The sequence below is a fragment of the Rousettus aegyptiacus genome, unplaced genomic scaffold (assembly GCF_014176215.1).
Source record: "Rousettus aegyptiacus isolate mRouAeg1 unplaced genomic scaffold, mRouAeg1.p scaffold_m13_p_2, whole genome shotgun sequence".
Lineage (NCBI taxonomy): Eukaryota > Metazoa > Chordata > Mammalia > Chiroptera > Pteropodidae > Rousettus > Rousettus aegyptiacus.
The window spans coordinates 171,669,342-171,684,458 of record NW_023416295.1 but is presented as its reverse complement, the minus strand read 5'-3'; the positions used below and the strand labels follow the sequence as shown (position 1 = coordinate 171,684,458).

The 15,117-nt window shown below is 36.9% G+C and overlaps 1 protein-coding gene and 1 pseudogene across 2 annotated transcripts in view; one reads left to right on the top strand and one right to left on the bottom strand.

The window, feature by feature from the left end:
• The first annotated feature begins 448 nt into the window (after window positions 1-448).
• Window positions 449-15,117, top strand: part of MRTFA (myocardin related transcription factor A) — a 90,653-nt gene continuing 75,984 nt past the window's right edge. The window contains exon 1 of one of the 2 annotated variants that reach the window (XM_036237550.1): window positions 449-2,774. In XM_036237550.1, coding sequence (XP_036093443.1) covers window positions 2,729-2,774 — 46 coding nt within the window. In that variant the 5' untranslated portion in view covers window positions 449-2,728. The remainder of the gene's footprint in view (window positions 2,775-15,117) is intronic. The other variant, XM_036237549.1, reaches the window with a different exon arrangement.
• Window positions 5,308-5,426, bottom strand: LOC118614807 (annotated as a pseudogene).

The following is a 15,117-nucleotide window of genomic DNA, read 5'->3' as shown; positions in this document are numbered from 1 at the left end:
TCTTGATATCTTGGAGTAGTCAAGTCCCTTTAGAGTAGATTAGTAAAGACTGTAGATCATATTAAATTTGTGTTGATTAGCTATAGAATTATGATGAAAAGCAAAAGAGCTTTAATTTTATTGGAAATTAAGATATTTCCCTTTGTGCCATTAACTTGAAAATTATGTTCACTATGCAGAGCCTTGTCAGAGTTTACTTTAGTTCTTTCTATGAAATCTTGCTAATTTGCACAAAAAATAATGGAACCGAAGTTGCCATAGGAGTTCAGACTTCTAAAATTGTGAAACCTGTCTTTCTCTTTCTGTGCTGATACACTTCAGAGTAAATGCAAAATCCTAGCAGGAGGAAAAGATTATGTTGCTTTTTTTTTTTTTTTTAAATCCCCCTCTCCCCCACTTCCACCCTGACCTACAGATGTTGCTGTCTCCCCTTAAGAACTGGATCTCTGAAGGCGGGGTGTCTCCTCCTATGCGCTCACTGTGCGCACCTGGGGCCTGGCGCACCTGGGGGGGCCTGGTGCACCTGGAATGCGAGCTGTGGCTCCACTAGGGCTCGAACCCAGGACCTTCTGTGTGTAAAGCAGACGTGCTAACCACGACTCTATGGAACCACCTCTATGTAGCTTTTTTTTTTAAGATTAATTTTTTAGATTTTTGTTTTCAAAACTGTTTTTCTTTTCTTTAGCTCCTTTTATCCCAAAGTGCAAATGAGATAGATAATGGGTGTGGAATTGCTGTGAAAAAGTTATCAAGTCAGTTGAAACGTGATGTCACTGCTACCACTACCATGGCTGTCAGTATCTCCGTAGGGCGAGGGTACGGTTATGGCCTTCTGAGCATTCTCATACAGCAAAGAGAAGTGTCGGCAGGAGGGAAACAGCGCTCTGCCCTTCCTACCATCTCCTGTGCAGGAATCTTATAATTTGTATTTCTTTTCCTGTAAGCACAGAACTGTGAGAATGTGTTTCATTTGAAAAACCCTCACACAGCAAATTGTAAAGCCCACATAGGGACAAAAGAATGACTCAGCCTTTTAGGGATGCTTTTCCTTTAGTCGCTAACCTCTGACCAGACTAACACAGTCGAAGAGTTGAAATTTACCCGTTTTTTGCAAGACAGTTTGAGAGCTTGGTTGCCAGAAGGGACCAGTGAGAATGTTTCTCTCTTCCCAGAGCAGCAGTTAGCCCACACTGGCTGCCACTCTGTTGGCTGTTGAGTCATTCCCACAGTTCTATATAGAGCTTTTCTGGCTTTTCTTTTAAACATGATGTTCTTGGAGTGAGAAAGAAAGGAAGTTTTGCTCTCCTCCACAGAATCTCTGCCACCCCGAATCTGCATTGCTTTTTCTTTTCTAATAACGAAATATTGCCCTCAGTCATTCTGAGACTACTTTCTCTTTTAAGGTGTCCTAGCACTTTCATTGATCATTTGTTTGGCTCCTAAGCACTGACATGTTCACCAGTCTGAGTTTGCAGCAGCAGGCTTTCAAAATACAGGCTGCTACTGAACCAAAAAGACTGAGGAATTCTAGGTAAACATTGTAAACATGGATTTCTAGTTTTCATCTATTTAAAAGACAGATATGCTTTAAAACACCTAAATATTCTTATTATGAATATCAGTAGAAAGTACTGTGAAGGGAATGAATGAGCTTTTAATTTTGGATAACTGAAAATTGCTTTAATTTGAAAGGGTTTTAGTTTTTTTGCAACAAAAGGTAAAATGCCCATGTTCGTGCTTATTCAGAAGATCCTGCTTTGATGGTAGCAAAAGAATTGAGTTTCTTTATCAGGAAAAGGAAACTCATATATAGGAACTGTCGTCTTATGTATTCCATACATCCAGCAAGATCATGAAGCATTTTAGGAAAGTCAGATAACATCACTAAGCTGTCTGCTCACAGATCACAGGTCTCACTTAGGAGCACGTCTGGGCTCTTATAGGGGACTGGCAGATATGAAAGACAAATGACAACTTTGGAATGTATTCAGATGACTTTTTGAAACAGATATTTTAATTGGAGTGGGGGGTGGAGAAATAGTTGAGCTTCTGTAGTTAAATATTTAACTTCCTTAGCCTGTTATCTATAAATATCACAGATGAAAAAGCCATTAGATCTCTTTCTGAAAACTAATTCACCATACGTATTTATTTGTACGTATGTGTTTTTGTGTGCCTAATCCTCATCCCCACCTCCCATTAAATGGGTCAGTAACTGGACTGGTTCTTTTACAAGACTGAATTATTCGAATTGTGTTTAATCTGTTGCTCTAAATTGCATTAGCATTAGAGTCACTTACACTAAGATTTTGAACAAAACCTCATCTTCTCTTCTCAAAAAAAAAAGAGGGAGTAAAAGCAGTCGAGTGGTTTTCTGAAGATCTCTTTTTGTATTTCTCTCCTCCCCACCGCCCCCATCCCCTCCCAGATGAATAGCAAGGGGAGGAGCTTACTTACTGTTTTAACCACACTTCATATGTCTTGAGAGCTTTTTGGTTTCCTGTCGGCAGTAATTCAACTCTGACTTGCCATCTTGACTTGCCTGAAGGGTGGACAGACTGATAACTGCGCTGAGAAGGAGAGTGAGTTCTCACAGTCAGATTTGAGCATAAGGCAGAAGACTGAATTTATGAAAGCTCCGGTAGCCTCTGAAGACAACATCTTTCTTCTGCAACTTTGAATTTTTTCCTTAATATTTGCGGGCTGTTGTTTCTGAGAAGAATCTGTCATGACACTACTGGAACCTGAGATGTTAATGATGGCTGTACAGTCCGGTAATTTCCTTATTTCCTGCAAATCCTATTTGCCACAGGTTTCTTAAAAAAGGTTGGGCATATTTGTACTAGGATTGGATGGAGATAGGAAGGAAGATAGATGGGGATAAACAGAAATGATCCAGTAACTATACTGCATGTTCTGTTTTTTTTTTTTTTTGTAATTATAAAAATGTTAATAGGATTTTGTTTTTTTAATTGCAAGTTCTATATTCAGACATAGCTTTTGAATTAGATGTGTACTGCAGTTCAGCGAGGAGACCTGTGTGGGGAAAAAATAACTGTTTTCCTTGAATCGATTATTTTATAGTCTGTGTCACTGTTTTTAATGTACGTAATTACTTTTGCTGCTTTATACATTACTGTCTTTAAGCACTACTCTGTACTCTATTTTTATGTCGTTGTGAAAGCATATTTAAAAAGTTTTTCTTAGCTGTCCTTTCTCTTTTGTGGTATAGCCTTTCTACATTATCTTTGCTCCTTTGGAAATGCTCTTGATTACACATAGGACTGGGACACTGAGTTTTGGAGATGAGAAGTTTTAGCAGGGGAGCAGTAACACAGAAAGAATGCAGGATTTTTGAAATTTTATCTTTAAGAGCAGTTTTCCCAATTCAAAAGTATCTTTTAAAACATTTTAAAATTCCAGTTTGTTTTTGTTTCTTTTACTTTTCGTGTTTTTAAACTTGTAAGCTAGATATCTAAAAATAGGGAATGTTCTTTTGTTATTTTTAGATTTCTGCTAAAATGTAGTCTAGTGTTTTCCTGTTTCAGAGCATATCTTGAAAGATTCATACAAGTGGCATTTGGGGACCTCTTTTCATCCCCTGGCTTTCAGTCAAGGGAGAATGAGACTCCTTGGTCCCGACAGATACTGTCTTTGGCAGACTTGGTCTCACTGTTCTCCTTGGGGAGCGCTTAGATAGTATGTTGAAAGACAGATATCCATCTGAAGACAGGATCAGATGTTATCATGTTAAGCTTTATGGACAGGGAAGGGACAAAAAGGAATGATATTGCTACTGTTTTGTTCTTCTGGTGTTTCAAATAAGACCATGAGTCATTAGTAGTTGCGTTTTTCTGTTCATGTATGCTCTGCATTCCAGGTTGCCTTTCCTTTCCTCCCCCAGATCTGTTGAGCTCTGTGTTCTAAACAAGATAATGTGCTTATCTGAATGTTTCCCATCTGTCTTGATGAAATAGCTCCCAATTACACTGACATGGATTATTTTTCCCCCTCTGTAACATTCTAGTTCTCTGCTGTCTATGGACGAGTACATATTTTTATCTCAGGGAGTACATGTTAGCATTGGAACTCTTTCTCCCTTCTTTGATTACCCTGTTACTTACAGGTGATTTCAGTCCAGTAGCTTTTCTTAATAAAGGTTAAAAGATGATTGCTTTCCCCTAAGAGGGTCTCACTGTTCTCAGCCAGATAAAGGAAAGGAGTTAGTAATATTTTCTTGTCTTGTCTAAGAGCTGTTTTTCCTACGACATATGTTGGGCAGGGCTAGCCACCCATCTGTTGGACCAACTACTTCATAAAATTTTCAAAGGATAATAGTATGTAATACAAGTATGGATGAAATTGACAAGGGTGTTGGATACAGGTAGAATGAAAGGTCTACGGAGAAAAGCATGCACATGGGCCTCTTTTCTTTTGCCTATGTGTGTGTAAAAGTAGAGAAACTGGGTATAGGAAGTAGTAATAGCAAACTAATTTCTCCAATAGTTGTGATTCCTAAATGTTCAAAAACTTTAGCAATGTGTTGGTTTTGTGAAGTTGTTAACTGTTTTCTTCTGAAGCTAAAGCCTTCAGAATAAGTTATGGATTATAACAGTAATATGACAGCTGTGTTTAATATAGGAAATGAAAAAGCATCGGTTATGAAGCATTATAAACTAAAGCCAACCATTTAAAAAAAAAGTCAAGGCATTTAGACTGTGTGAGCCATAGGTTTTCTAACAATAAAATAATTGGACTTCCATGAATATATATGCTTTATAGGTGAAACTACTGTTTAATGAGATTTTTAAAGTAATTAAACCCTTTTAGACAAGGTACAAGAAGCAGAGTCTTGTAAATTAAATTTTAGCAAACTGAATATTATAGCAAAGATCCAGGGTACACTGTATATTTATTAACAGTTTTCCTTTAGCATTTGGAGTGTGGCGATTTTGGTGAAGCATACTTGCATATAAAGACTTTAATCCTGCTTGCTGCTGGTGGACCATTTGAGATCCAGTTCAGATGCTGCCTTTTTATGAAATCTCTCTTGGTAGAGTCAGCCCTTCCTTCTCTTCGTTCCTACAGCATCACCTTTACAATGCACACTATCATTTTTACCTGCCTCCCTAATTAGATCATTAGATTCTTAAAAGCAATATAGTTATCTGTTTATTGGCTCCTGACTTTGGCATATGTAGACCGTCAGTATTTTTTTTTTTAAATGAATGAAGAAATCTGGTTTGTCATACTTCCCCTAATAAATAGGCATAAGCCTTTTATTTTTAATTTTTATTTTTTTTTAAATGCCTATAGTACCTGGTCTTCCTAGGTGGTCTCCCATCTAAGTACTGACCAGGCCCGACCCTGCTTAGCTTCTGATATCAGATGGGATTGGGCATGTTTAGGGTGGCATGGCCGTAGACAGGCATAAGCCTTTTAAATCAAGATTTTATCAAAGTATTTTGAGATGTTTTGGATGAAGAAATGAGTCGTCTAACCACCATCCTGTATCTTAGCCCATTATTGTCCAAAGCAGGTGCTGTTGAAAGCATGGCTTTCAGAATTAAAATTGTTCCACATCTCAGGATGTACAGTGTGCCCTTGTCTGTCTTCCTCTGATGTGTATTGCTTAATCTAAGTGTTCTGATCCAGCCACAATTAGTGGATTAAAGCCTCTATCACCACTATGGATACCTATTTAGATCTTTGTGATTAGAAAACTAATGACCTTAGATGGACATTTGAGATTTCTGAAGCTAAGGAAATATTGGAGTGCTGTACTGATCTGGGCTCAGCTCTTGACAGCTAGTATGCAGGGCTTTGACCAGGCAGGTTCTGTGCCCGCATTCAGCCAGTGCAGCGTTCCTAGTTTACAGCTCTACAGCAGCAGGGCAGAGTTCCCTTGCAGAGAAAAGGACTGAAGCAGTTCCCTGGGTTTGCTTTGGTCACATGACTTACACACCTGACTGATGAGGCACAGTTGGGGGAATCGGTTTGTTTTTTTCTGTCTCTCGAGCACATATGTGCGAATACACTCCCTCCGCCCCCCACCCCCCACACACCCTAGCTCCCCACCCCCGCACTTGTCTGTGTATAGGATATCTCTGGAAAGACTGTAAGAAACCAGTAACAGTGACTATCTCAGAGAAGGAGGGGATGGAGAGCTGGGGGATTGGGGTGGAAAAGCCTTTGTTCCAAAAAACAATTGAGTTCTGTTTTAAGTTTATTATGATTGTGGAATACCCCATAAATACAAAAGAATATATAGAATATGTATTACAACAACTATGTATACAGTACACAAACCCATGACACATTACCCAGCCTAAGAAACAATACAGTATACACCGAAGTCCTCTAAGTGCCCTCTTTGATTTATTCCTTAGAAAACTGTTTTGCTTGCTTGCTTTTAATTGTGTATACCTTTTGAATCTTTTGTACCACATACATATTACCTATTCAAAAATATCAGTAATTTAAAAGTGTTTTCTTAGTTCATTTATTCTCTCTCATCCCTTGACGTTTATATACTTAATTCCTTATTTCTGTAATTTCTAGTTCCCTGATCATTACAGTTTGCTTCTGAACTATATGTTTATAATAGTATGGGTTGGAGAGAGGGGAGTAATAGTTCATAAAAATAAGATTGAAGGAAGATGGCAGGCAGACAGCTTTTGCCCCTTTTGGTAATGTTAACTCTTTAAGATGGGCCCCCTCTTTGTGTTCACATCACACAGGAGTCTATAGAGTTGGTGAAAAACTCTAGAACCTTCATCAGTATCTACGGTTTGGACCTCCTGGTACTCTAAATATTAACGTGAGCTTTTAAAAAACATGTTTTTGTTTATATTCAAGAGATTTTAGAGCTTAGAGGAAACCTTAGGTATTTTCTTGTCCTCTCCTTAATTTAAGGTGAGGAAATAGGCCCATTGAGGTTAATTTCCTGAAGTCACGTAATTAATTGGTGACAGAGATGGAAGGAGAGTTTATTTTCTTACTCCCATGACAGTGCTCTTACTGCTGTCATATGCTTACAGAGAAGCCGTTGGAGGCTTTTGATGTACGAGATTCTTTCTAATTTTCCCCAGAGATCTTGGTTTTCCTTGGGTTTTCCCAGTACAAGTTTTTATCACTACTCACATGGACTTGCATCTTAAGAGGTACAGATAAAAACCAGTGCCTTGTGGTGTTGACTTCCTGCCCCCGAGAAACGGAGTCAGATGCTACAGGCCCTGTGGTTCTCTGGTGGACCCCCATCTTGCCCTGCCTTCTTTGGCTTGGGCGATGATCTCATACCTTGATGATGATCTCAGAAGACAGGTAGGCAGACAGACAGCTGTTGTCATCAGTATTCTGGATTACATCTTACTCCCCTTTCTCTGACTCATTGATTTTTCTGGGATCCCCTAAGAGTTAGGACCCAGATCAAAGGAATTTGAGTTCATCTGTCTGTCTCTATCTTTTTTCCCTCTCTCTTGTTTCCTTTTGGATGAGGCAAGCTGTCAAGACCATGAACCACAGTTTTAGCTTTATTAAAACAGTGCCAAATTAAATAAAGATGAGTCTCATACAGTCTTGTTTTTTTTGGAACTTCACTCTTATGATTACCACATGCATTATTTTTTAAAGGATTTTTTTTATAATAACAAGGAAAAAATACTGAAACTCCTGCTCTGCCATCAACAACAAAAAATTTTGTCTGCCTTGCTCTCAATAAGCTAAATGGCAGCATCAGCCTAAGCTCACAATGTTGGGGTCTTGGGCATTCCAAATCCTATGGCAGTCATTACGTTCATTTAAAATGGAAACCAGATCATGTCCATCCTCACTCAGAACTTGCCAGTGATTCTCATTCACAGAAAAGGCCACGACCTTATAGTGCCTGCAGGGTCCTACATGATCTGTCCCCAGCCCTGCAACTCTGACTGCATTTCCTCCTCCTCTTCCCGTCGCTTAGTTTACCCCAGCCACAGTGGCCTCTTCGCTGGCCCTGCGCACCTGAGGGCAGGCTCCCGTTCCAGGGCTTGTGTACTTGCTGCGCCTTCTACTTGGAGCACTTCTTGCTGGGTAGCCTCATGGCTCGCTCCCTCACCTCCTTCAGATCTTTGTCCAAACGCCACTTTGTTAGTTAGGCCTTCTCTGCCCTGTCCTATTTTTAAAACTCCTGCTTTTATTTTTTCTTTGTACCACTTATCATCTGATAGAATACCTGACTCATTTATTTATTGATTACTGCTCTCTCTCTCTACTCGAATATAAATACCTCAAAGTGGGGAATATTTTCCTCTCATTTTCTGCTGTATTTCTAGTGCCTATAAGGCTACCTGGCACACAATATACACCTAATAATTAATTCTTGAGTAAGTGATTTACCAAAAAGTTTGGAATACTTAAAGGCAAGTATGTTCATGAGACGATGCCTTTCAGCCGTTCTGTATTTCATGCACTGTCCCAGCTAGGGCAGTGGTTCTCCAAGTGTGGTCTGGGGACCCCTGTGTGTCCCTGAGACCTTTACAGTGGGTGTGAGATGAAAACTTTTTATATATTTACACTAAAATGTTATTTGCCTGTTTTACTGTTGTCCTCTCAGGAATGTACTGTGTAGTTTTCCAGAGGTACATGATGTACAATATCTCAGTCGATTCGAGTGCAGTATCATACATGAAAATTCATCTGTCTTACAGTAAATTATACAGGAAAGAGATTTGCAAAAATGGCAAAATAGTGACACTCTTTTTACTGTTTTTTTTAAACAATTATTTTTCATAAAAATATGCTCTTTATGTTAACAGTAATGTGTTTATTGGCTTTTTCAAAAAAGAAATAGCAAATATTTTAAATGTTTTCAGTTTTAATTTTTTATGTGATAACCTACATAAATAAGTGGGTTATACATTAGCTTTTTAAAGTTCTCAGTAACTATTAGAGGATAAAGGAGTCCTGACATCAAAAAGTTTGAGAAGAGAAGGTACAGTGTTTAAGAGTGTGGAGTTTGGAACCTAAGTTTCTTAGCTCTGCCACTTGTTCGCTGTTTGGGCAAATTACTTCAACTTTCTGTACCTGTTACTTCACATGTAAAATAGTGGGAATAATAATAATAGTAGTAATGCCAACCCAGAAGTTGTATTAAATGTGTTGATACATGTAAAATGCTTATAACAGCTTCTGTCACATAGTAAGTGCTTTATGTTTTTGATGTTTTTGTGGTGGTTTGTTGTTGTTATTGAGAGTTCGAATACAATTAGATGCAGATAGTTTCTTTTAATCTTCCTGGACATTCTGACAACTTCTCACAACTTTCTTGATATTTGGCAACTCTTACAAAATTGAAAAAAAATATAACCTTGACACGCTTCTGGGAATTTGTTCTAAGGAAATTATAAAAATATATATAATATTTATATATAAGGATGTGTATAACAGTATTATAATAGGAAAAAAAATGAAAACAAAAACAACCCAAATTTTAACAGGAGATTAGTTAAGTAACTTATGGTGCATTAACGATTAGGTACTAATGTATTGAGATATTTAAAGATGTAGGAAAAAGTTTACCATTTATTCATATAATTCTAAAAAACTGACTGTAAAGATAGACACCAGAATATTAATAGCTGTATCTGGATAGTGGGATTTCATAGATTTTTTTTCTTCCATTGAGTTTTACTGTATCTTTCCGATTTTCTATCATAAGCACACATTTCTGTTGCATTCAAATAACCCGTAAGAGAGAGGGAGCGGGAGGGAACATAGGTAGTAGGTATGGTTAAAAGAGAAAGCAAATGGCTGGAAATGTCGTTTCTTGGTTTAGAAGCTAGGACTGTTGATTTGAGACCTCTGCAGTCAGAGCACTCCATTGCCAAACAATTCATGATGAGGGGGGTTGCTCCATCCCATTGAGCTGTTCCTTCTGACCAGTCTAGTTTGTTTAAATCCCTTTTACATTTTTTGCCATTGTTTCTATTTTGTAAGATTTATTGAAATTTATCTTTGCAGTGTTTGTATTAGGCTGTGTTCTTGGCAGAGCTGTAGATCCTTCCTATGTACACTAACTTTCGATTTGCTGAACCTTTCAGAAGTTTTTTATAAACTAAAAATACAACTATGTTATTTTTTTTTGTTTTTGATGAGTTAGAATAATTTCAGTCTTCTCAGACATATAATAGTGATATTAGTGTAAAATGTTTTAATTATTTGGAAGTACATTTGTATAATGTGTTTTGTTCTTTGACTCGAGGGTACATATGAAAATTCTTTTAACAGTCCCTCTGCTCTTTATTACAAAGCCAAAACTCATATTGCCTCATCTTTGCATTGTAAATAGGACTTGGAGCACTTAAAGGTCTAAAAATTAATTAAATTGACTGTGACTCTCTTGAGAACTAGTTAGGTTATACTGCTCAAATCAGTGCCATAAGACTAATTTATAAAATATTTGGTTGTGTAGAGTATTGATTACTTGTGATATTAACATTAATTAGGCTACCTAAACAGATACTGTGACTTCAGTCTTTTAACACGTTGCTACTCAAAGTGGTATTCCAAGGACTAGCACCATCTGTATCACTTGGGAGCTTGTAAGGCTGCACCTTACACATGTGCGATCAGAATCTTTATTTTAACAAGATTCTCAGGTGCATATTGAAGTTGAAAAGTTGTTGTATGTTCTAACATATATTGTTTTTATTGACTTTTTTTGAGGTGAATAGGTGAAATAAAGATGCATTGTTGGGTTATTGGGTGGTATGCACTGCTCAAAATGATAAAAGTCAGAAGGTAAGACGATATGATGTCTAATTAGTATAGAAGCATTGGATAAAATAGGAAACAAACAAAAAAGAAAATTTGCTCTTAATGCAGTATTCAGCATTTGATTAATGCTCATCGTTTAACACCTTTTGGGGGCTCTTTTTCTTGACATTTAGAAGAGAGAACAAATAGGCTTCTTTGCATTCTAGAATATTTAATTGGAAAGGGATCTTAGATGTGACCTCATGCAACGCCTTTATTTTACAGATGGACAAAAGGGGACTGAGAATGTTAAGATGCATAGCTTGGACCTCCATGTCCTGATTTTCAAAGCACTGCTATTGGCACCTCATAGGCTTACCCCTCTTGTGTAGCTGAAGGCCATGTCGTTGCTTCTGTTGGTGTTGGTTTAAACCATAATGAACAATTATGTGTGAAAATACTATACCCAGCACACTTCATAGCATTTTGTGAAAAAGGTGAGGGCTTACGTCTTCTTTCCTTTCTGTGTGAATTCATGTAATAGCTTCAGAAAAAGGCATTTACTAGTTGTCTGGAAGTTAAACTGCTGCTTCTATGAACCAGTGGAGCTTGCTGCTCAGGCCTGTGCTCTCTGAGGTGGGAAGGTACAGGGGTGTGGGAAGGTGTGGGAATTTTCTGTTCTACTGAGATAGCAGTGGTTTGAGTAGAAGCGATGTTAATTTTATTTTTCTTTCTATCTCTTCTTTAAATAAAAAAGTAGATAAACCAGGAAAGAAAACCTTATCAACGAAGGATGCTAGAGGAACAGGCTATGGCCCTCCAACAAACAAAACAAAACAAAAAACCTATTGAACCTTACCTCATAACATACACAAAAGTTCACCTGAAATGGTTCATAGACCTAAATATAAAAGCTAAAGGACACAAAAAACATAAACAACAAAAGAAAAATTCTTAAATTTGACTGTATCAAGTTTTAAATACATTTTTTCCTCTTTGTACGTTGTTGAAATGACAAGCCAGAGTGGGAGAAAATCTTTACAATACATGTACCTGGCAAAAGGAGTTGTATGTAGAATGCTTAAGAACTCTAAAAACTCAGTAATAACAAGATAACCCAATAAAAAATGGGAAAAGATTTGATCAGACACTTCAAAAAAATGTGGTCAGTAAGCACATGAAAAGATGCTCAACATCATTGACCATCAGGGAAATACAAATTAAAACCACAAGATAACACCCACTAGAATAATAATTAAAAATACTGACACAACCTAGTGTTGGCAAGGATATGGACCAGTGGGAATTCATACACCGCTGCCGGAATGTAAAACGGTATCATCACTTGGGAAAACAGTTTGGCATTTCTTCACGAGTTAAACATATTTACCATATAACCCAGCAATCTTGTTCCTTGGATTCATTTCCAAGAGAAATGGAAACATATATATGTACATGAAAGTTCATAACAGCTTTATTATTTTTTTAATAATTTTTTTCTATTACAGTTGGCATACAGTATTATATTAATTTCAGGTATACAACATAGTGATTAGACATTTCTGTAACTTACAAAGTGATCACCCTGATAAATCTAGTACCTGTATGACACAATACATAGTTTTTAAATATTACTGAGTTATCTTCCTTATGCTCTCCTTTATATCCCAATAACTGTTTTGTAGCTACCAGTTTGTACTACTTAATCCCTTCCTCTTTTTCATTTCCCCACTCCCTTCCCATCTGGTAACCATCAAAATGTTCTGTGTATCTATGAGTTTGTTTGTTTCATTTGTTTATTTTGTTAAGATTCCACATATAAGTGAAGTCATATGGCATTTGTCTTTCTCTGTCTGACTTATTCCACTCAGCATAATACCCTCTAGGTCCATTCATGCTCTTATGCTAGTTCTTTTGATGGCACGATTTTATTCTTTTCTATGGCTGAGTAATATTCCATTGTATATATGTACCACGTCTTCTTTATCCATTGATCCATTGTTGTACACCCAGGTCGCCTCCATATTTTGGCTATTGTAAATAATGCTACAGTGAGCACATGGATTCACATATCCCTTTGAAGTAGTGTTTTGGGTTCCTTTGGATAAATACCCAGAAGTGGGATTACTGGGTCCTTCTTGGTCTGTTGTTATAGCCTTTGTTTCAAAGTCTGTTTTGTTTCGTATATGTATTCATACTCCAGGCTTTTGTTTGTTTGTTTCTATTTTCATGAAATAGCTTTACCCATCTCTTTATTTTCATTCTGTGTGTGTCTTTCAATCTGAAGTGAGTCTCTTATAGATAGCGTATATAAGGGTCTTATTTTCTTTTTTATTCAGACAATTATATCTTTTAATTGGAGCATTTAATCCATTTACATTTAAAGCAGTTGTTGACAGATATGTGGATATTGCCATTTTATTCATATTTTTTAAAATCTCTTTTCTTCTTAAAGAAGTCCCTCTAACATTTCCTATAATGCTGGTTTGATGTTGATGAACTTCTTTAGCTTTTTCTAATCTGGGAAGCTCTTTTTCTGTCCTTTGATTCTAAATGATAGCTTCGCTGGGTAGAGTAATCTTGGTTGGAGGTCCTTGCTTTACATCACTTTGAATATTTTGTGCCAATCCCTTTCTGGCTTGCAAAGTTTCTGTTGAAAAATCAGCTGACAGTCTAATGAGAGCTCACTTGTAAGTAACCAGCTGCTTTTCTCTTGCTGCTTTTAAGATTTTCTCTTTGTCTTTAACCTTTCACATTTTAATTATGATGTATCTTGGTGTGAGCCTCTTTGGGTTCATCTTGTTTGAGACTGCACTTCCTGGACTTAGATGTCTATTTTTTTTCTCCAAGTTAGGGAAATTTTTCGTCATTTCTTCAAATATGTTTTCAATTCCTTGCTCTCTTCTCTTTCTGGTACCCCTATGATGTGAATGTCAGTACGCTTGATATCCCAGAGGCCCCTTAAAATATCTTTTTTATGTTTTTGGATTTCTTTTTCTTTCTGCTTTTCTGATGTGTGTTTTTTGCTACCTTACCTTCTAAATTCTGATTTGATCCCCTGCTCTGTCTAATCTACTGTCGATTCCTTCTAATGTAGCCTTCATTTCAGTTACTGTATTCTTCACTTCTGACTGGTTCTTTTTTTTCTGTTTTCTATCTCCTTGTCAAAGTTATCACTGAGATCATGGAGCATCCTCATAACCAGTGTTTTGAACTCTGCATCTGGTAGATTGCTTGTCTCCATTTTGTTTAGTTCTTTTTTCTGGACTTCTGTTCTTTCATTTGGAACATGTATTTTTGTCTCCCCTTTTGGGCTGCCTCTCTGTATTTGTATTAGGTAGGGCTGTAGCAGCTTTATTCTTAATGATCCAGAACTGGAAAAACCTAGGTGTGTCTATCAACAGGTGAAAGAAAGAGTAAATTCTGGTGTATCCATAAGGTGGAAAATTACTAGCAATAAAAATGAACAAACTACTGAATCATAAATAGAAAAATTTCAAAAACATTATGCAGAATGTAAGAAGTCAGATTCAAATGAGTACATAATGAATGATGACATTTATATAATGTTCTTTGAAATACAGGTTATAGAATACTACTCAGTAGTAAAAAAAAATTTTGAAAAAGCACCAAACTTTTGATGCATAAAATGCCACAGATTACTCTCCAGAGAATGATGCTGAGCGAAAAAGCTAATCTCAAAAGATTATATACTAAATGAGTCCATTCATATAACATTCTTGAAATGAAAAAATTATAGATATATAGAACAGATTGATGGTTGTCAGAGGCTAAGGTGGATATGGCTGTAAAAGGTCACCAGGTAGTGATGGTAAGGATCCTTGTAGTAATGGAAATGTTCTGTGTCTTGCCTATATCAACGTCAATATTCCGGTTGTAATGTTGCAGTATAGTTTTGCAAGATGTTATTGCAGGAGAACTGAGTACAGGATACTCAAATGGGATGGAATCTCACTGTATTATTTCTTACAACTGCATGTGAATCTGTAAGTACCTCAAAATAAAAAAAAAATTAAAAAATGCAGGCAGCTTGGCAGCTTTTCGAAAAAATTAAATATAGAATTACCATATGACCCAGCAGTTTTACTCCTAGGTGTATACCCACGAAAATTGAAAACATCATCCACACAAAAACTTGCACGCAAATGGTCATAGCAGCATTAGCCAAAAGTGGAATCAGCTCAGATGTCTATCAGTTGATGACTGGATAAACAAATTGTGGTATATCCTTGCAATGGACTATTATTCATGTATTAGCCATGAAAAAGAATTAAGTACTGATATATTCTGAAAAATCGATGAACTCTGAAAACGTTATGCCATGTGAAAGAAGATAGACACAAAAGGCCACATGTCGTATGA